The 21,568-nt window shown below is 47.0% G+C and overlaps 2 protein-coding genes across 2 annotated transcripts in view; both read left to right on the plus strand.

Annotated features, from left to right (window-relative positions):
- The window catches only part of LOC108041829 (transcriptional regulator ATRX homolog), a 346,165-nt gene extending 344,827 nt beyond the window's left edge, over positions 1 to 1,338 (plus strand). The window contains exon 7 of the mRNA XM_044459226.1: positions 1,297 to 1,338. Coding sequence (XP_044315161.1) covers positions 1,297 to 1,323 — 27 coding nt within the window. The 3' untranslated portion in view covers positions 1,324 to 1,338. The remainder of the gene's footprint in view (positions 1 to 1,296) is intronic.
- An 11,536-nt stretch (positions 1,339 to 12,874) lies between these two features.
- LOC123037604 lies at positions 12,875 to 18,152 on the plus strand. Its single transcript, XM_044459229.1, has 2 exons — positions 12,875 to 17,928; positions 17,983 to 18,152. The coding sequence occupies exon 1, from the start codon at positions 12,875 to 12,877 to the stop codon at positions 17,837 to 17,839; it is 4,965 nt and encodes a 1,654-aa protein (XP_044315164.1). The 3' UTR covers positions 17,840 to 17,928; positions 17,983 to 18,152.
- The last annotated feature ends 3,416 nt before the right edge of the window (positions 18,153 to 21,568 follow it).

The following is a 21,568-nucleotide window of genomic DNA, read 5'->3' on the forward strand; positions in this document are numbered from 1 at the left end:
TACATTGCCTTTGCGTATGATTCTGCCTTCGCCTTTTTCATTAACTTCGAAGGCCGCGCTTGACCGTTCTGCTAAGATAAATAAATATAAATAAATAGATATCGTAAAGTAAACAACAGCTTCCGTTCAACTCTCACGTTCAAAGCCAAAAGTATTGCGTTCCAATTTTCAATCAAAATTGCATCGGTCAGCATAATTCAATTTCACAACGAGATGCGACAGTTTCAGCATAAGCTTTTATTTTAAACAAAAATCAAAGTTCTAGAATCTTGGCCGAGGTTCGTTGGATAAGATTTTATAATTAGGAGGCAGTCTTATTCGGATTGAAACCGGGATCGGTCATAAGAAATAATAATAAGTAAAAGTCTTGATGTAATAAAGAGTTAGTGAATTAAGATCTGCACCAATAAAGTGAAAGTGAAAAATAAAATTTATATTTTTTTTAATCAACCAAAAAGATCAAATTTAATTTGCATGCGGCCTCCTTCGAGTTGGTGGACGCCTCGAAAATTCAACACTTGCGTATGAGGCTCGCCATCCTATAATAGTGCCACGTCGTCACCCACTCACCTTAGCGCTCATCATGCACTTCCATAAGATGAATCTGCATGCAGGACCCCGCGCTCTGTTGGCAAGCATCCGACTACAATACTGGCCTATTGGAGGACTGCGAACGGTCTCAAATGTAGTGAAAGGCTGTGTAGAGTGCTTCCGGGCCAGTCCCAAATTTCTGGAACCAAGCATGGCTAATCTTTCGAAGGAACGTTTGGAGTGCGTACGGGCCTTTGCTGTTTCTGGCGTCGACTATTGTGGACCTTTCTTTTACAAATCAGAAGTTCGCACCAGGTCTCCCATCAAATGCTACGTATGCGTGTTCATCTGCTTTACAAGCAAGGCTGTGCACTTAGAGCTTGTCAAGGATCTAACAAACTGCTTCGTTTTTAAGTGCCTTGAAAAGATTCATTTCTACACGTGGAAAGCCTAGTCAAATTTGGTCGGACAATGCTACCAACTTTGTAGGAGCAAAAAATGAGTTGGCGGATTTGAAGCGGCTGCTGCTTAGCGATTCTCATATGCAGTCTGTTCATCAAGCTTGCTTGGCGGAGGAAATCGACTGGTAATTTATTCTGCCTCGCTCACCACACTTTGGCGGATTGTGGGAGGCAGCAGTCAAGACGGCCAAACACCATTTCCACCGCTCTGTTGGCCGCCAAACGCTTAGTTTTGATGAGCTTCGCACTTTGGTTTGTCAGATTGCGTCAATCATTAATTCTCGCCCCTTGCTATCCATTTCAGAGAATCCAGATGATCTTGATGTTTTGACTCCTGCTCACCTACTTTTTGGTGGCCCTTCTACTACTATCATTGAGCCCGATCTAACCAAGCTCAACTACAACCGCTTGGATGGCTGGCAGCGTGTTGCAGCAACTATTCTGGTCCCGATGGCAGAAGGAGTACCTTACTCTTCTGCAACAACGCACCAAATGGCGGTCTCCTGAACGAATGCTGAAGGTCAACGACGTAGTTCTGATTAAGGATGAAAATCTACCTCCCATGCGGTGGCCCTTAGCTAGGTTGAGCGCACTTATTCCTGGACTAGATGGCGTTTGCCGAGTTGCTGATCTGAAGACGTCCAAGTGTGACATCAGGAGAGCTGTCAATAAGTTGTGCCTGCTGCCCATCAATGATGAAGTTGAAAGACAGGCTTCCAACGGGGGGAGTATGTTGAGCGCAGCGGCAAGCCACTCCAACTAAAGAGAGAATCAGAATCACTCATTTCTAAGCGGCTCCTCTTATCTCTCTATTTATTGGACTACTTTTTTTGGCCAACCAATATAATTTACAGAATATTTTGCAAGGGTATCTATTTACGCACCCTTTTTGCTGATGTTAATGGCTTACACCACGCCTTACGACCTTTTTTTTTAAATTTGTAAGCTACCTTTAGTTTTTTATGACTTTAAGGTGCTTGTTTATTAAAACATAAAAGATTCTTGTGTATCTTTTTGCTTTTTATTTCATTATCTGTTTCTTAGCTCGTGTGGTCAAACAAGAGATTTTTATTTTTGCTACCTTAAGCTGCGGGTGTCTAGCACTACATACAGACCACAGGGGGGAAAGTTGCAGAGAGTCGTCGAAGGACCAAAATGTTAGAGAGGCTGTAAATGAAACAAGCGTCTAACACTGTTGAGTTGTTTTTTCAAACTGATTTTATTTCTTAAAATCATAGCTTAGGTAGCTAACATGAGAATTGAAATCCTTATCTCTAACATGTGGTGACCACTCGCAGGAGGTCATATTACCCAACAAGCGTTATAGGTACCTAGGTATGCACACATGTGCTAGAGTGCAGGACATCTGCAGGCCAGACGCAACAATTTGGTTTAGTTACAATTTTATTGCCTAAGCATAGACAGGCTCTTAATATATGTGTGTTCTTTCTGAACCAAAGCATTAATTTTATCTTTATAGCACAAAATTAGTATTAATATTTTGTTTCGTATGCATTATAATTTAGTCTGGGGGGAATAAAGCTATTTGTCTTCTGCGATTCTTTTGGCTATGCATATCGCTTTGAGATATACAGCGGTGATCTTGGTGCTTCGGCCAACATTGTTGTACGCCTCACAAAATCAGTACAAACTTTCAAGCACCACATTATTTACTTTAATAACTTGTGCGAAAGGCATTTATAGCCTTGGCACGGTGCGTGTAAGTCATATCCTTTGCGAGCTTCCAAGCAATAGTACTATCAAAATCAACCCAAGGGGTTATTCGATCGAGTATGTAGGCTACTCATATGGAGTCGAAGTATGTAATGTGCTGTGGAAAGACAACAATGCAGGTCGCTTGTTGTCGACTTATGTGTACTTTTTTTGAGTACATATTTAAATTGAGAAGCCTCATTTTACTTTAGAAAAAATGATTAAAATTAGTTTTTGTCCTTATTTTGGAAAGTAGGCTTAGAGGGCTAATATCTGTGTGATCAAACTTACCTTGAACACAGCTTACCTTCCACACAGTTCACAGACCCAATATATACGCCTCAAAAATTAATCCATTGAAATTAGTTTGCTTGGCTCATAATGATTTATTTATGCCATCAGCAAACATCGTATTTCGATCGTATTTCGGCACGGGTAATTGGAATTATGAAACGAAACAATAACCTTTTCATTTAGCGAAAACCCCATTTTGAAGCCAAGCAGAACATTTTGTTTTGTACTTTACAGTTAATAGATAAATCAATAATAGAACCAAAAAAAAACCTGAGAATCGCTTAACTTTAAAAGGATACATCTTTTAAAATCTCCAGTCTTTTTTTTTTCGCGCGGAGTCCCACTTACCCGCCCAACCGACCGAGGGGCGCAGCCGTGTATCGTACGGCACGATTCACGAGAAGATAGACGCGAGATAAGGAAATATAGGTAAATGTCCGGGGAAAAAAGTAATAGTAAGATCAATTTTGTGCCAATGAAGCTAGTACTAATCGTTTTAGGAGCGGCAGAGAGTCAAAATTTGAGATTATACGAAAAAGTCTATTATAGTCAGAACATAATACTCTGAATACAGAATACATATTACTCATGCAAGGCATAGTTAGATATACAATGATTTAACATTAGGGGAATATAATTTCTTGTTAATCTACTTGGAACAGAAAAGTTTAGCCGACTTACCAAGTCGGGGCAGTCAATATCACCATGTATAAGGTTATAAATGAAGAGAGTACCAATCATTTGTAGGTGGCACAAATACGTCTTGTTGATTCAGTGATCGCAGCAAAAGTGAGTTTATTCGTTTCAAAATTATGCGTGCTTAGCCTATTTCTTGCTACAATTCGGCCATCCTGAAGTCTTGACTGTTGAAAACCTTCAACATCCTCCAAGACATATCTATCATTACGCAGTACTTTAGTTACTCTATAAGGACCTTTAAACTTTGCTATTAGTTTTTTCGACGCTCCTATATGAGAGTCGTAATTTTTAATCATTACTAAATCCTCTTGCTCATACCTGTGACGCTGTTTTCTATTAGAGTCTGTTCGCAACTTATTGTACTCTTGTAACTTTTCAATGCTCTTACTGGCTTTTTATCTAATTTTCTCCAAGTTTCTAATTTCACTATCCTTATTTAATTCTTCTAAACTTTCCTTCAAGCTATCTATGACTTTGCCCTTTTGAGACACTCCGAACAAAACCTGACTTGGATTTTGATTTATCGATCTTTGAACTGTATTATTAAGAGCATGTTCAACCGTTCCTAAAACTGTATCCCAGTAACATCCTTTCCCTGGTTTGGTCAATTTAGCAATCATGGGGCCAATGCTTCTATTTACTCTTTCGACTTGTCAATTTGCCTGCGGAGATCCAGAAGCTATTTTTATGTGCTTAACATTGTTTTCCTCTAGGAAATCCTGAAATTCTTTGGATGTAAAGCATGTGCCCCGGTCTGAAATCACACATTTGGCCTACTATAAGCCCTAAAATAGTCTTTTTACGCTAAAATTGCTTCCCTGGATTTTGTGGTTTTAGCTGGATAAAGCCTTAAAAATTTCGTAAACTCATCTATAATTACTAATAAGTGCTTGTTAGATCTACTATTATCTACAGGACCATAATGATCAATGTGTATTACGTCAAAGGGAGTAGTTTCTTTGGGGATGTTGTGAAGAAAACCCTCCTTTTTTCCGGACTATTCCGAATAGGCAATACATTTCAGACAATTATTAATGTGTAGCTTGCATTTTTCCCTAGCTTTTGGGAACCAGTAGCTTTTTGAAATCACTTCTACCATTTTATCTAACCAACGTGTCCTAACTGATCATGATAACTAAACAAAACGTGTCTTTCCATTTCGCTTGGTACATAAAAAAAAAGAGCTTCCTTATCCTTTTTCCTGTAAACTATTCCATTACGCATTTCATAATCTTTGAGTTCTTCTCTTTGCAACTTTTCAACAATGCTTTTTATTTCCTTATCTCTACTCTGACAAATAATTAAGTTTTCTTCAAAGGAGTTAGAATCTATCGTGAGTATGTGTGTGTTTCTACTCAGTGCATCCACGTGTTGTATGCGCTTTCCAGCTCTATGTTCTAGACTATAGTCGTAATCCTGAAGAAAGCGCCCACCTTGCTATCCTCGGGCATAGTTCTTTTTTGTTCAACGCCAGGGTAAATGCACTTCAGTCTGTAACTATTTTAAACGATATTCCCTGAAGGTAAATCCTAAACCGTTGTAAGGAGTGAACTACTGCGAGAGTTTCTAGCTCGAAACTATGGTATTTCGCTTCCACGTCTGTCGTGCGTTTAGAAAAATAGAATACTTGGTGAAATTTATCGTCTTTCTTTCTCTGCATCAGAATTGAGCCGAAATCTTAGGCGCTAGCATCACAATGTAGCTCTGTCGGATCTGTCGAATTATACAATGCCAAAATAGGGGCTTCTAAAAGATTTCTCTTTAACATGTCGAAGCATGCTAGTTCTGTCCCACCTATCTTTTCTTTCCAGATCGTATATTGGCTTTGCTTTTGTTGATAAATCTTTTACAAATCGTCTAAAAATAAGAACACAGTCCTAGAAAGCTCTGAACTTCATGCTTTTTTGTTGGTACAGGAAAATCTCTTACCGCTTGCATACCTTTCGAATCAGGTTTAATACCCTTTCCTGATATTATGTACCCTAAATACTTAATTTCACTTTGAAGAAATTCACACATGTCTAACCTTAGTTCGAGTTTGTTGTCTACCAATCGCTTCTTCACGCATATGCACGTGGAAAAACCCCTTTTTTAGATCTAACTTGGTAAAAAGGATTTTTTCTGAAAGTTTATCAATTAGGTCGTCTATTAAAGATAATTTTTAACATATTTTTGTTAAGTGTTCGATAGTCTACGCACATTCCTTACTCTCCAGACTTTTTCTTAACTAGTACTATTGGTGAAGCATATTCCGACTCGCTTGCCCGTATGATACCATTTCTAATATAATCATCTAACAAATCCTGCACTTGACCTTTTTCTGCGTATGACAATCGTCTTGGAGGGTAATTATACGTTTTCGTCTTGACAAAATTTAGTTTAATTTCCCATTTAACTAAGGGGATCTCTGGCCGTTTCACTTTTATATAATATTTATCAAAAATGTTTAAAAGACTGTTCTTTAAACTAAACTCGCACTTATCACTTATATTTAATTGGTCGCATTCAGTTGGAATGGGGTATTCAATTGACAATATTTCAGACTCGAATTGCTTGCTTAAATTTGGACTTAAGTCTGCCGTATCATTTGAACCACTCAATTTACTTTCATTTTCATTACATTGCTCATTGCTCTCCAATTCAACATTTACTTTACTCTTAGATTTTTTAATTTTATCTATCTTGCTATCATTTTTAATTCTATCATCAGACCGATCTATTCTTGTAAAGACACAACTATTCTTAAATTTTTTATCAAAATCAATTCTATTACAGTTCAAAAAATTATTTTCAGTAATCCTATCATTTGAGCAATCATTTTCAATATTTCTATCATTTGAGCAATCATTTTTAATATTTCTATCATTTGAACAATCATTTTTAATATTTCTATCATTTGAGCAATCATTTTCCATAATCCTATCATTTGAGCAATCATTTTCAATATTTCTATCATTTGAGCAATCATTTTCCATAATCCTATCATTTGAGCAATCATTTTCAATATTTCTATTTCTTAAAGTTATATATGTTCATATGTATCTTATGTATTCGTTGTTGGAAATGTTTTTCTTCTCCGTGCACTGAGCCACTAGGTGCTCCAGACTTCCACATCCGCAGCAGGATCCGTACTCACGCTTGGGGTTGCGGCATACGGATGCGAAATGTCCAACAGAGTTCCAGTTGAAACATCTATTAGTGGTGCCCAAAACAGGACCATTCCCGGCAGCCACTTTGGGGCGTCCAGGTGTGAACGGTGCTTTGCGTAACTAAACTTTCATAAATGCCTGCAAAAGTTGTGCAGACGAGTTGAAGCAAAGCATATGCGCTTGTTGACGCAGAAGTGTATCCGGAATTCCTTCGATGATATTGTCAATTAGCTCCTCGTCGTCCATCTGAATGTGCGCAACTAAACGTGTTTTTCCATTGAAATAGGTGGCAAAATCTTCAGATGGTTGCCACTTGCGCTCCTGAAACAAATCTTTCTTGTAACCAAACTTGAGCGAAGTCTTTTAACTTAGACATCACCAGCATGCGAACTATATCGTCGCTCAGTTTGTACATCTTAATAATGGCATTAAGATGAGCAATCCATGTACTAACTGGTACTTTGTTGTTGGCAGCACCGTCAAAAACAGGGAGCATTTCTGTCACCATGGCACTATGGGGCCAAAGGCCACTTTTGTTGGCCAAAATTAATAACTCGCTCAATTCTAGAGATATCGAGATAAAACTTTACCAATCGTTTTTTGGTATCCTTAAGCAACATATATGTTAAAAAGAATAGGATCGAACAAATATATCCCATAGCTGCCATACGATCGATTTAGTCAACTTTGTTATTTTTTAAGATAATCGAATAATTTTTTTTTTTTATTATATACTTTATAATTACATTTATATTATATTTTTTTATATTTTTTATATCTGCTTCTGAATAGAATTCAAAATGCAAAACAAAATGTTCTTCGTTCCACAAATTTTCAATGAATACGCACAAAAATCGGATTAAACAAATTTTATAAATAAGTAAAAAAATGGCACCTGCTATTAAACATCATGCTCTTCGGATTCTAGTTCAATATTTCATAGAAAATCAAAAGGATTCTAATATTCAACGCAACTACTGTTAAAGTTGCAAAACTTGAGGTTATGTGCTTAAAAATTAAATTTCGGAAAAAGTGGCAATAAGTGGCGATTCTAACCATATAGATTTTAAAAAGAATTTAATACTCTACAAATCTCAATAGGTTTCAGAAGTGGACTCCGGTGGACTCACTTTGTTACTGTACTTAAAAATTAGTTTTCTAATTAAAAAACGCGTTTTAGACAACTCACTTTAACACTTAAGTACAAAGACAGCACGATAGATTTCAACCGTTTAAACATACAAACACTTAGTATACACCACCATTCATCGAATTCATATCACAAAAATTTTTTGGAACGCATATAAACTGCTTTTTTAAATGCAATTTAAAAGTCGAATTTCAAAAGCAAGTGGCTTGCATCTTAAGCATCTGATTTAACAGCTGTTATCTTAACAGAAGCGCACTCTATCGGAATTCCTGAAACGTAACATTGCAGATTGGTCTTCTGTTAATATATCCTAAAACAACTTTTTTGGTTTTGACGACTTTTCAAACATAGGTTTTGGCCAACCAAATTGGTCGTTGGCTCCATAGTGCATGGTCAGCAAAAGATTATTATTAGAAAATGATGTACCAAATCTGGCATCCTCGACGACGACATTTTCCAAATCATATGGGACAACATTGTTATTTGATGTGGCCACGTCGCTCTGGCCTTGTGGCATATCGTTGGTATAAGACGCGGTCACACTGTCTAACGGCTGACGCCGATAAACCTCCATTTTCAGCAGTTCGTTTTCTAATTGGAGCGATTCCAAGTGACGCTTCTTTATTTCCAAAGAACGCTCTCGTTGTTTTGTCAAGCAAGCGTCGAAGCCCCGGCTTCATTGTTGTCGTTGCCTCGGTCTGCTGACGAATTGGGCCTTTCCTCGGACCCAACTTCTGCCTCGGAAATGTCCTTGGGATCCAATGTTGGCCAAACTCCACGGGCCTCGTGAGGTACCCCATTCAGGCGCGATGCGAGCGCCGCCTTGTTGCCGCTTTTCTGCATTCCGAGGTTTTCCAACTACCTTCTCACAATTAATCAACAGAAGTCTCTAGAATAAGAAGGTAAGTTAAGATTTGCATCCCAGTTTAGGCTCCTTAAAGCAAAAAGAAGAAAGTTTTTTGTACTGATTAACACCAATATGTATTCCGTATTGTGGACTTCAGACGGGAGACCCATACTCCAGAATCGGACGGACTAGCGAAATAAAAAAAGTTTTAGTTAAATAAGGATCATCGAATTCTTTTGTCTACCTTTTAATAAATCCAGCACTCCTCTGGCTTTATTAACCATGGACGAAATGTGGCTTTAGTTTAGGGTCCAAGAGAACGCCAAGATCGTTTACAAGAGTTATTTTATCCAAAGATCTGTCACTTTCTGTGTAAGTCGCGTATATCAGATTGACCCGATAAAAAGTCATCAGCTTGCACTTGGATGCGTTTAAATTTAGTAAATTATCTCGGCACCAGTTTTGAAAATGATTTAGATCGGATTGTAAGTCTATATGGCAGGAAATGTCCTTATACTGCAGGCACAACTTAACATCATCTGCGTACATAAGTACGCAGGAATGACTTATAATTGGAGGAAGATCATTAATAAATAATGTTAAAAGTAACGGACCCTGATGGCTCCCTTGTGGGACACCGGAGGTAACACGGAGAATTTCAGAAATTAAATGTTTAGTAAGGACCCGCCATTCTGATAACTTGAGATCCATTTAATGAGATTAACTGGAAAACCTAACAGGTCAAGTTTTTGAACAAGAAATAAGTGATTTACAGAGTCAAATGCTTTACTAAAGTCAGTGTAAATGACGTCTGTTTGAAAACTACTTTTGAAGCCTTTTATCACAAATGTAGTGAGCTCTAGAAGGTTTGTGATTGTTTAATAAATCCGTGTTGACACGGAGAAATGATTGATTTACAAAGGTGCTGCAAATGAGGAGTAATAATTATTTCAAAAAGCTTAGGAATAGCTGACAATTTAGAAATACCTCTGTAGTTACTGGCTTCTAACTTGTTACCTTTTTTTCAAAGAGGAATAATAAATGATACCTTCCAAATATTTGGAAATTGGAAAGTTTCTAGAGATAAGGTAAACAACTTGTGAAGAGGTTTGCACAGGGCCTTAGCGCAATACCCAAGCACGCACCCAAGAATACCATCGGGCCCTGGCGAATAAACAGGCTTAATATGAACAAGTTCGAAAAGAAGAGAACTTTCTGTTAAAGTGGGACAGAATATGAGGTTTGACTTGGATATGGTGTAAGAATAAGGCTATGATGAACAATCTAAAGTAAAGTATGTCGTTTGAAAAAAATTGGGCAAAAAAATCGTCTTTTCCCTTATTTAAAGGGCCCCTTTTTTTTAAAAAACAGAGAGGGGGGGAGAGAAAAAAAGAAAAAAAAACTTACAACGGTTTAAGTTACTATTATAACACTGAGCATTAAGCACGGTAAATCTTGACCGAGCACTTAAATATCTAGTTAAAACAGATTGAGAACCGGTATTTTTATATTTCCTAAAAAGTCTGGACTTTACATTTCTTAAGTCAACTTTTTGCTAAACCAAGGTAATTTGTGAGGACGCTTAAAGGCGCCTCTCAAATCTTAACTTATCTCAGCCATTGGAGGCCAAAACTAATCTCAGCCATTGGAGGCCAAAAACCTAATCTCAGCCATTGGAGGCCAAAACCCTAATCTCAGCCATTGGAGGCCATATCTTAGTTATTAGTTATTAGTTATTAAGTTTCTAAAATATATATATTTAAGTCTAAAACCTAAGTAATCCTAGTTTCAAATAGGCGCGCGCGAGGTCACCAGTATTGATCAGCAAGATCAGTCCGCTGGCTAGTCGGGGCGAATGGCCAACAGTATCGATAAGTTATCGCAAATCACCCGTGAATAAGCGCGCGGGCTGTTAAGCGCAAAGCGTGTGACTAAGGACAAGCTTCGTGCTGTTAATAATAAAACGCGTGCTGTAAAGGGAAAAAGCGTGTCGACGTGGAACCGCGATCGACGGAGATCGCCCTCATTCTTTTCCGGCAGCCAAGCAGCGCAGACCACAAGGACCACACCAGCAGCAGAGACTCCCGCGGACGGCAACGCCATATCAAAGGCATAGAGTAAGACAAAAGGCAGAGGTTAGAAACCCAGATACTGAGTGCGAAGGTTAGGGAGAAAGACCAAGTGAATAAAATACATATAAAGTTGTGAAACTCAAACCCCAAGCCTGGCTACTAAAATTTAGTGAACTTCGCTGAGTGTTTTTCCGGGTCGGCTAGGTTACCGTATTGCGTTTCCGAGGTTTATTATCTCTTCGCAACGCGGATACCAAAGCTACCCACGTGCTACTCCAGGTCGGGCAAGTTCTCGTATTGCGTTTCAGAGGTTTATTTTCTCTGCGCAATACGAACGTTTACCAGACTAGAGAAAAGCGCGGGAAACTATCGCCGGCCTTTTCTGCACACGTTCAGGTTAGGGAGAGGCTAATAAGATTTAGTGCATCTCGCGGAGGGGCTTTCGGGTCAGTGAGGCTTCTGAGTTGCGTTTTCTGAGGTTTATTTTCTCTGCGCAACGCGGACGCCAAAGCTGCCCGCGGGCCTATTCACGTCGGACAAGTTACCGTATTGCGCTTCCGAGGCTTTCTCTGTGCGATACGGACGCTTGCCGGACCGGAAAAGCTATCGCCGATCGCCCACGCTCAGGCCCAGTCGAACATCCCTCTCGAGTTAATTTGTGACGGCCCTGTTTTTCGTGTTGCGTTTCCGAGGTTCTTTTCTCTACGCAACACGGACGACGAGGCTGTACGCGTGCTCCTTCGCGTCGGACAAGTCCCCGTATTGCGCTTCCGAGGTTTTCTCTGTGCAATACGGACGCTTGCCGGACCGGAAAAGCTATCGCCGATCGCCCACGCTCAGGCCCAGTCGAACATCCCTCTCGAGTTAATTTGTGACGGCCCTGTTTTTCGTGTTGCGTTTCCGAGGTTCTTTTCTCTACGCAACACGGACGACGAGGCTGTACGCGTGCTCCTTCGCGTCGGACAAGTCCCCGTATTGCGCTTCCGAGGTTTTCTCTGTGCAATACACGGACGCTTGCCGGACCGGAAAAGCTAACCCCGGGTGCTGATTGGTGTCGGCCAGTTGACATTACGCCTCCGAGCGATCTACGCCACGTAGAGGTGGAGACCCAGAGCAGGTGATCCCGTAAACAAAATCCCGGCGGCAACTCCCAGTCCCGTTTCGTCTCCTGTGTTTCTACAAATTTAACTGTAGAGGACTCTGGCCGGACTGAAGTCTATCCCAGCCTAAGAAAAGTCCTTACAGTTTGGCACCAAACAGGGACGACTCAGGGACGACCTAGGTATCCTGTAGGAGTTGGGTTTTCAGTATCAACCGCATGGCTTAAAGACCCATGCCCAGCCGTGGGAAATTTTTTTGATTAGGAACACCCAAGTTCTAAAAAAGCCTAGTTAGAGAGCAAATAGGGGAATCTGTACTGCCACTTACGACAACGCCGATCTACTCCGCAACTGCGCCGCTTACTATGAGCACCCCGAGCGCCTACCCAGCCCGCTCACATCAGGAGCACTCTGGAGTCCATCCGCGCCGTCGCCTGAGCGCCGCCTGCTGAGGGCCCTCCAGCATCCCAGTGGGCCACCTGCGCCGCTTACCGAGAGCACTCCCAGAGGCCGCTCACATCAGGAACGAGTCCAAAGCTCAGCAGAGCCACACCACGAGCAGCCCAGCGATCAGCCGCGCTCGCCTTCGGGAACGACCCTAGAGACCGCTTCGTCGCCCGGCTTGCGCCCCCCAGCAGCGCCACCTACCGTGCCGACTACAGCACGCACCGCGACGAGGAAAACAGTCGCCACGCTCACCGTGGACCCCGGATCACTCGCCGCCAGGAGAGTCGCTCCTGCGCCACCCCCATTCGCTAGTCGGGAGACCCAGCCACTCCCACATCAGCATCCGCGTGACGCCCACTCAGAGGCCCAACAGCAGCGGTCACCCAGCCACACCGTTCACCGGGTCGACCGATGAAAACGAACCGGGAACAGAAAGCGTCGGAGGACGCCGAACAAAAACCCGCTACATCAGCCGCCAGACAGATCGAGGAGGGGAGCTTCTCCGAATCCGACGACGCATCCACGACCCGAGCCATGGGGGTCAGGTGGATTTCCTACCGGCGGAAGGACGAACTCCAAGCTATCCTCAAGGAGTTCGGTTTGAACACCCAGGGCCAGGTGGACGAACTGCGACCCAGGCTTGCATCGTTCATCGGAGGGTCCAACCACAGTCCGGCGCTCCGGGAACGCTTTGCCGCATTGGAGGCCATCTACCCAGAGGCTCCCACATCAAAGGTAGTGACCAACCGGTCCACCTCACCGATGCCCGGCGCAGGGGACACCCTTCTCTCCGTGCCACCTCCAGAACACCGTCACACGAGCCCAGGACGTGGAGTCCAAGGCTCCCACCCCGCTGCCCAATCGCCATCCCAGCACATGTCCGCAGCCGCATTCGCCGAGAAGCTTCGGGGATGGGGCGTCCATTTCGATGGACAAGCCGACCCCCTGCACTTCATGGAACGAGTCGAGGAAGGCGCTACGTCATACAGCGTACGGAACAGCGACATCCCACGAGCCATCGCCGGATTACTGTCGGGCCGCGCCGAAGGCTGGTACCGAGCCTACCAGATGCACGCCGTGCCCTGGGAAACTTTCAAGCGGGAGTTCTTGGAATTTTTTCTACCTCCACGGTACTACCAGCGCCTGGAGGATGCGATCAGGACCCGACACCAACAAGGCGGCGAGCCTTTCAAGTTCTATGTGGTAGAACTACGCCTGATGATGCAGCGGGCAAATTACTCGTTCGAACAGGAGCTCGAAAGGATTTACGAGAATCTGCTACCGGAGTATCACCTCTTCATAAGGCGTCACGAATTCTCCTCGCTGGAAGGGTTGACACAACTAGCCACCGCTTTCGAAATTGCTCGGGACCGAGACCCAGTCCGACAAGCAGCACTAGTTCCACCCGCCAGTGGAAACTACACTACGAGGAGCAGCCCTCCGCCCGGCCCTCGCCGACGAGAGCCCATACGACCAGCGGCGACGCCTTTCGGCACATCGAATCCAGCGATTACAAACCGGATGATTTCCCAGGAGGCCGAAGCACCTGTCGACGTGACCCGAGCCTGTAGTCGCTGCGCTGAGGTGGGACACTTCGTTCGGGAATGCCAGAATCCGCCAGTCCTATACTGCTGGGACTGCGGGAAACGTGGTACTCGCACCATTGACTGCTGCCGGCAGTCGGGAAACAACCGGGGTCCTCGCACACAGGGAGCAGGCGGCGACCCACTCAGCGCTCCCCCATCATTAAATCCACCGCTCCGCTTGACGGGAGGCCGGATCGTCGCCACGGTTACCATCGAGGGGCAACTCTTCGCGGCAACCATCGACACGGGGGCCTCCAGAAGCTTTGTCAGCGAAGCGCTGGCCAACCGGCTCGATTCGGGTCGAAACATCAAAGAGGCTCGCACCCAAATATCCCTGGCGGACGGATCCCCGAAGGAAGTCACCAAGGCCCTGCACGCACAAGTGCGCCTGGACCAACAACATGTCCGCATGACCCTCCTGGTCCTGCCAACGATCTTGGACGAGGTGATCCTCGGGATCGACTTTCTCTGTGGCATCCGGGCAACCCTAATCTGCGGCCAGGTGTGCCTCCAACTAGCTCCGCCCACCACACGAAGAGCCGAACCAGGCCCAGCCACCCGAGCGGCGCCAACAGCGGCGGTCGCCCACCTTTCGGACCCACCGACTCCTACCCGGCGGACAACAAGGACCAACAAGGAGGCCACAACGGGTCCCATACCCGCCCCAAGGCAGCGCATCACCGCGGGACGGAACCCAGCTCCAGTTCCATCGGAACGCTCGCCACCACCGGTTCCTCCCGCCACTACCACGGGAATCACGAAGGCCGATGTCACCGTCAAGGAAGGCAGGTACAGCCTCCAGCCACTACCGGATGCCGCCGTGGCCAAGAAAAGGAGCCCTTTTCGGAGGTATCTCGCGGGTCAGGACCGTTTAGCCAGTACAACAACAGGAACGTCCCCCGACGACCCGGATACGCCACGTTCTTCCCCGGGAAGCCCGATAAGAATCGGGAAGTACCAGCTACTCGCCCAGCCGGATACAAAGGACGCTCAGAGGCGCAATCCGTTCCGGAGGCATTGCCCTCACGGACACCTGGCCACAGTCGCGGAATCCCCGCCGGGATCGCTAGTGTCTGAGGAACCTCTCGACGCAGTAACCCTCCGGTTCCTTCAAGAGGAGCTTAGGTATTTCGACCAGCTGCAAGGAACGACGGATATAGCCGAGCACACCATCACCCTTCGGGGAGATAAACCGCTGAAACAGCGGTATTATCCCAAGAACCCGGCCATGCAGCGTATCATCAACGAGCAGGTGGACGAACTGCTGCAGGATGGACGAATCGAACCCTCTCGAAGTCCGCACAGCGCACCGTTGGTGCTAGTCCGAAAGAAGACGGGGGACATGCGGATGTGCGTTGACTATCGTCAACTCAACGCACACTCCATACCCGACGCGTACCCGCTTCCACGCATCAACCATATCCTGGAACGCCTACGGAATGCCCGGTTCATCTCCACGTTGGACCTTAAAAACGGGTATTGGCAGATTCCCATGGCAGAAGGCAGTCGAGAATGCACCGCATTCACTGTCCCCGGACGTGGACTCTTCCACTGGAAGGTCATGCCGTTTGGGCTCCACTCCGCCCCAGCGACTTTCCAACGAGCTCTGGACAGCGTCATCGGCCCCGATATGGAACCCCACGCCTTCGCCTATTTAGACGACATCATCGTCATCGGGGCAACGTGGGAGGACCATGCGCGCAATCTGAGGGAAGTCTTCCGGCGCCTTCGAGAAGCGAATCTACGCTTAAATCGGGGTAAGTGCAAGTTCTTCCAAAGAAAACTAGTGTATTTGGGTCACCTGATCAGCGGGGAAGGCATCAGGACAGACCCCGACAAAATAGCGGCCATCCAGGGGCTACATCCCCCGACTAATGTCAAGGAACTTCGCCGCCAACTCGGAATCGCATCCTGGTACAGACGTTTTGTCCCAGACTTTGCCTCACTCGTACAACCAATGTCACGACTCCTGAGGAAGGGAGTAAAATGGACCTGGGAAGAACCCCAACAGCAGGCGTTTGATTCGCTTAAGGCTCGACTGACGTCCGCTCCTGTATTGGCCTGCCCAAACTTCGAGTATAAGTTCCAACTTCAGACGGACGCCAGCGACAAAGGACTCGGCGCGGTCCTCACCCAGAATATTGAGGGCGACGAACGGGTAATCGCCTACGTGAGCCGTCGACTCGAGCGGGCGGAGGAAAATTACTCGGCCACTGAAAAGGAGTGCCTCGCCATTGTGTGGGCCACCCGAAAGCTACGTTGCTACCTGGAGGGTTACAAGTTCGACGTTATCACGGATCACCTGGCCCTTAAATGGTTGAACTCCATTAACAACCCCACGGGACGTATAGCACGGTGGGCACTGGAGCTCCAGCAGTACCAGTTCGACGTACTCTACCGGAAGGGCAAATACAACGTGATCGCCGACGCCCTCTCCCGGCAACCACTTGGAAGACTCCAGTTACTCGCAGAACTTAAGTGCCACTGCAAATGGGTACGAAAGATGCAGGAGCAGGTCCAAAGACACCCCGAGAAGTTTCCGGATTACTCCCTGGATAATGGACAGCTCTATAAACGCATAGGGCATCCCGCAGGCATCAGAGTAGGCAACCCCTGGAAGCTGTGCGTGCCGCGAGAACAGCGTCAACGCGTGCTGGGAGAATGCCACGACCACCCCGCCGCCGGACACCTAGGCATCCGGAAGACGCTCAGGAGGATCGCCCAGCGTTACTTCTGGCCTGGACTTCATCGGGACGTGGTACGCTACGTTACTAGCTGTCTGACCTGCCAACAATACAAGGTTAGTCAGTATAAACCAGCCGGCAAGATGCTCACTCGCCGACCTACAGAGCCGTTCGCGCTCGTCGGAGCCGACTTCGTTGGACCCCTTCCCCGGACCCGGCGAGGAAACACCATGCTCTTGGTTTTCATAGATGTATTCTCCAAGTGGGTAGAGCTCATCCCATTGAGGAAAGCCACCTCCGCCCAACTGGAGTTCGGATTCCGAGAAAGGATCCTCTCTCGCTTTGGAGCCCCCAGAAGGTTGATTTGCGACAATGGCACGCAGTTCACCAGCCGAAGCTTCCGGGTGTTCTGCAGGAACAACGGCATTCAACTGGAATACACCGCGCCGTACTCTCCCCAGCAAAATCCGACGGAACGCGCCAACCGCACTATCAAGACCATGATAGCACAATATGTGAACCAGGATCACCGGTCGTGGGACCAGCTACTGCCCGAGATCTCCCTCGCCATCAACACTAGCATCTCAGATAGCACGGGGTTTAGTCCGGCTTACCTAGTACAGGGTCGGGAGCCTAGGTTGCCAGGTGCCCTCTTCGATGCGGTCGCACCCGACTTACAGGCCTCGCCATTGGATCCAACGGAACGAGCCAGAAGGCTTCAAGAAGCGTTCCGCACCGCCCTAGAAACCAACCAGATAGCTTCTCAGGAACAAAGTCGACACTACAACCTGAGGCGACGTGAGTGGCGACCCCAACTAGGCTCACAGGTGCTAGTCCGCCTTCACCATCTGTCCAAAGCCAGCGAGGGCTTTAACGCAAAACTTGCGCCAAAGTACGCGGGCCCGTTTAAGGTGGTGAAATTTCTATCATCAAACGTCGTGCGGCTACAACAGATAGACGGCCGGAAAAGGCGTACAGCTGGCATAGGCGATCTAAAAGAGTATCATCAGCGAGAAGAACAACTAGACGACTCTTCAGAAAGCCCCAGAAGGAGCGATTCGCACCACGCACCTGATGACGTGCTCGTTACACCACTGCAAGGGTAAACATAAGTGGCGTACTCGCCAGCAAGTTATTTTAAGCGGGAAAATTGTATCGAATAGGCTAATTAAAGACAGTTGATCTTCGCACTCAGGTTAGGCAAGTTAGGAAAACGTAGTACTAGACTAACTATTTGGACACCTTTCAGAAAAAAGACAACAGCGTGCAACAAATGGATCCCTATCATGTGGAGGGAGAGTACAGACCCGTCGACCACCGAGGAGGCTCTACGGCCAGCAATAGCGGAGAGTCCCAAGGCGGCGACTCGGTGTTATCCACCCACAGCCCGACTCCACCCCCGTTCAGCCCATGGCAGGGCATGAGATCGCCCGAAGGACCCGCTAGTCTTAATCCACCGGACAACGCCGACTCCGTGTCGACCGAGGTTCGGTCTCCAGACGTCAGCATGGTCATCAGCGGAGACGTGCCGGAAGTGTTTGAGCCCCTACCCGGAGACGACGAGGAGGAGGAGCCAACCACCCCCACGATTGCACGCCTGGCCCGGCTACAGGTGGACGACGAGGACGAGCCCGGGGCATCGACCACCCACATCCTGGTGGGCGCATGGCTGCAAGGTCAGGACCATCACGCCTTCGCTCCTGGACACCTGCAACGATGCCTCTGGGAGGCCCACCGGAGTTCCCCAGCGAGCCCAACGTCCACCGACGACTCGGACGTCGGAGTCGACGGGCGATTTTGGAGGGACCGCCCGCAAGCCCAGGTCGAGCGCGCCATAGCCGAGGCGAACCGGGCCTGGGACGGCTACGCTGGCGACGTCGCACCAGCTCCGGAGGGATCCGAGCCTGAGAGTGGCCTCTGCTCCAGCCAGGGGGACAGCGACGACGACGAGGGAGAGGATGTGCTGGACATCCACGCAAGGGAGGTCGGCCCCGACTTGGCCGTACCCGAGGAGCACGTTCCCGCTATAGCCGAGAACCCGCAGGACCAAACTCCACCCGGAACTCCAGCACGCTCCAACCCCCCGTCCACACCGAGACGCTGCCAAACGGAGTCCCCGCGGACCCCCACCAACGCGGTACGTCCGCGCCTGGAGCTGTCGTCGCCCGCGCTGTCACCCGGCCTCGGACCCTCTCAGCGGGAAGCACCACCCACACCCGGCCGATCCATCCCCCATGCGGTCATGGACCTGTTCCTAAGACCCTCGACGCAGGCGCCGTCCCAAAGCGGAGACGAGGAGCTGGACCTGCAGCTGTTCCTCACCGGCGGAGAGCAACATGAGGTGCTTCAGGCCCTCCAGGAGGACCCAGCAGAGGACCCAGTCAGGGGTGACGCCCACTGGATCGAGGCCCCAGCGGACTGGAGGGTAGACACCCCGGATCGCCGTCTGCCCCCATCCTCGTCGCGTCCATTCAGGCCCAGGATCGTCGACGCGTTCGGTATCTACGCCACTTCGACGGGGCCAAATTCCGGATCAGCGTGACCGCACGAGGCGAAGTCTCCGTGACCCTCCGCCCGTCTCAATAACCACCCCGAAGTAAAGGGGGGGTGTGAGGACGCTTAAAGGCGCCTCTCAAATCTTAACTTATCTCAGCCATTGGAGGCCAAAACTAATCTCAGCCATTGGAGGCCAAAAACCTAATCTCAGCCATTGAGGCCAAAACCCTAATCTCAGCCATTGGAGGCCATATCTTAGTTATTAGTTATTAGTTATTAAGTTTCTAAAATATATATATTTAAGTCTAAAACCTAAGTAATCCTAGTTTCAAATAGGCGCGCGCGAGGTCACCAGTATTGATCAGCAAGATCAGTCCGCTGGCTAGTCGGGGCGAATGGCCAACAGTATCGATAAGTTATCGCAAATCACCCGTGAATAAGCGCGCGGGCTGTTAAGCGCAAAGCGTGTGACTAAGGACAAGCTTCGTGCTGTTAATAATAAAACGCGTGCTGTAAAGGGAAAAAGCGTGTCGACGTGGAACCGCGATCGACGGAGATCGCCCTCATTCTTTTCCGGCAGCCAAGCAGCGCAGACCACAAGGACCACACCAGCAGCAGAGACTCCCGCGGACGGCAACGCCATATCAAAGGCATAGAGTAAGACAAAAGGCAGAGGTTAGAAACCCAGATACTGAGTGCGAAGGTTAGGGAGAAAGACCAAGTGAATAAAATACATATAAAGTTGTGAAACTCAAACCCCAAGCCTGGCTACTAAAATTTAGTGAACTTCGCTGAGTGTTTTTCCGGGTCGGCTAGGTTACCGTATTGCGTTTCCGAGGTTTATTATCTCTTCGCAACGCGGATACCAAAGCTACCCACGTGCTACTCCAGGTCGGGCAAGTTCTCGTATTGCGTTTCAGAGGTTTATTTTCTCTGCGCAATACGAACGTTTACCAGACTAGAGAAAAGCGCGGGAAACTATCGCCGGCCTTTTCTGCACACGTTCAGGTTAGGGAGAGGCTAATAAGATTTAGTGCATCTCGCGGAGGGGCTTTCGGGTCAGTGAGGCTTCTGAGTTGCGTTTTCTGAGGTTTATTTTCTCTGCGCAACGCGGACGCCAAAGCTGCCCGCGGGCCTATTCACGTCGGACAAGTTACCGTATTGCGCTTCCGAGGCTTTCTCTGTGCGATACGGACGCTTGCCGGACCGGAAAAGCTATCGCCGATCGCCCACGCTCAGGCCCAGTCGAACATCCCTCTCGAGTTAATTTGTGACGGCCTGTTTTTCGTGTTGCGTTTCCGAGGTTCTTTTCTCTACGCAACACGGACGACGAGGCTGTACGCGTGCTCCTTCGCGTCGGACAAGTCCCCGTATTGCGCTTCCGAGGTTTTCTCTGTGCAATACGGACGCTTGCCGGACCGGAAAAGCTATCGCCGATCGCCCACGCTCAGGCCCAGTCGAACATCCCTCTCGAGTTAATTTGTGACGGCCCTGTTTTTCGTGTTGCGTTTCCGAGGTTCTTTTCTCTACGCAACACGGACGACGAGGCTGTACGCGTGCTCCTTCGCGTCGGACAAGTCCCCGTATTGCGCTTCCGAGGTTTTCTCTGTGCAATACGGACGCTTGCCGGACCGGAAAAGCTAACCCCGGGTGCTGATTGGTGTCGGCCAGTTGACATTACGCCTCCGAGCGATCTACGCCACGTAGAGGTGGAGACCCAGAGCAGGTGATCCCGTAAACAAAATCCCGGCGGCAACTCCCAGTCCCGTTTCGTCTCCTGTGTTTCTACAAATTTAACTGTAGAGGACTCTGGCCGGACTGAAGTCTATCCCAGCCTAAGAAAAGTCCTTACAAATTTATTGGAAGTTGACGAATAGTACCACGGAACACAGGAACTCAAAAATGAGTTTATTGCAGTGTAAAAAACATTAACTGCATTAGACATATTATTTCATAAGTAAAGATCAGACCAATTAAAGCCAGAAATAAAATTATTAAGCCTCGGAAACTCTGCCTTGCGAAAACAATGTATTCGTTTAGATGATTTTTCTGCCTTTTTCTTCTATAACTCTACCCGTGTCAAATGAAAGTTCGATTGTTGGGTGATAAGGATCTTTAGGTTGCGTGAGTGGTGCTACTCTGGACAGAAACACACCTTTAGGATTTGATACAAAACACAAATAAAGTAGGCGACCTAGTGAATTTCGAACATGGTTTACTTGAGATAAGGATATGTCAAGCAGGCCCTCAATAAAATCATGCTGTGCCAAAAGTAGTAAGACATTCGATCCATCTTCAGTGGACCTGGTAACTCCAGGTATAATAAAATCTCCTAGAAC

The sequence above is a fragment of the Drosophila rhopaloa genome, unplaced genomic scaffold (assembly GCF_018152115.1).
Source record: "Drosophila rhopaloa isolate 14029-0021.01 unplaced genomic scaffold, ASM1815211v1 contig_179, whole genome shotgun sequence".
NCBI lineage: Eukaryota > Metazoa > Arthropoda > Insecta > Diptera > Drosophilidae > Drosophila > Drosophila rhopaloa.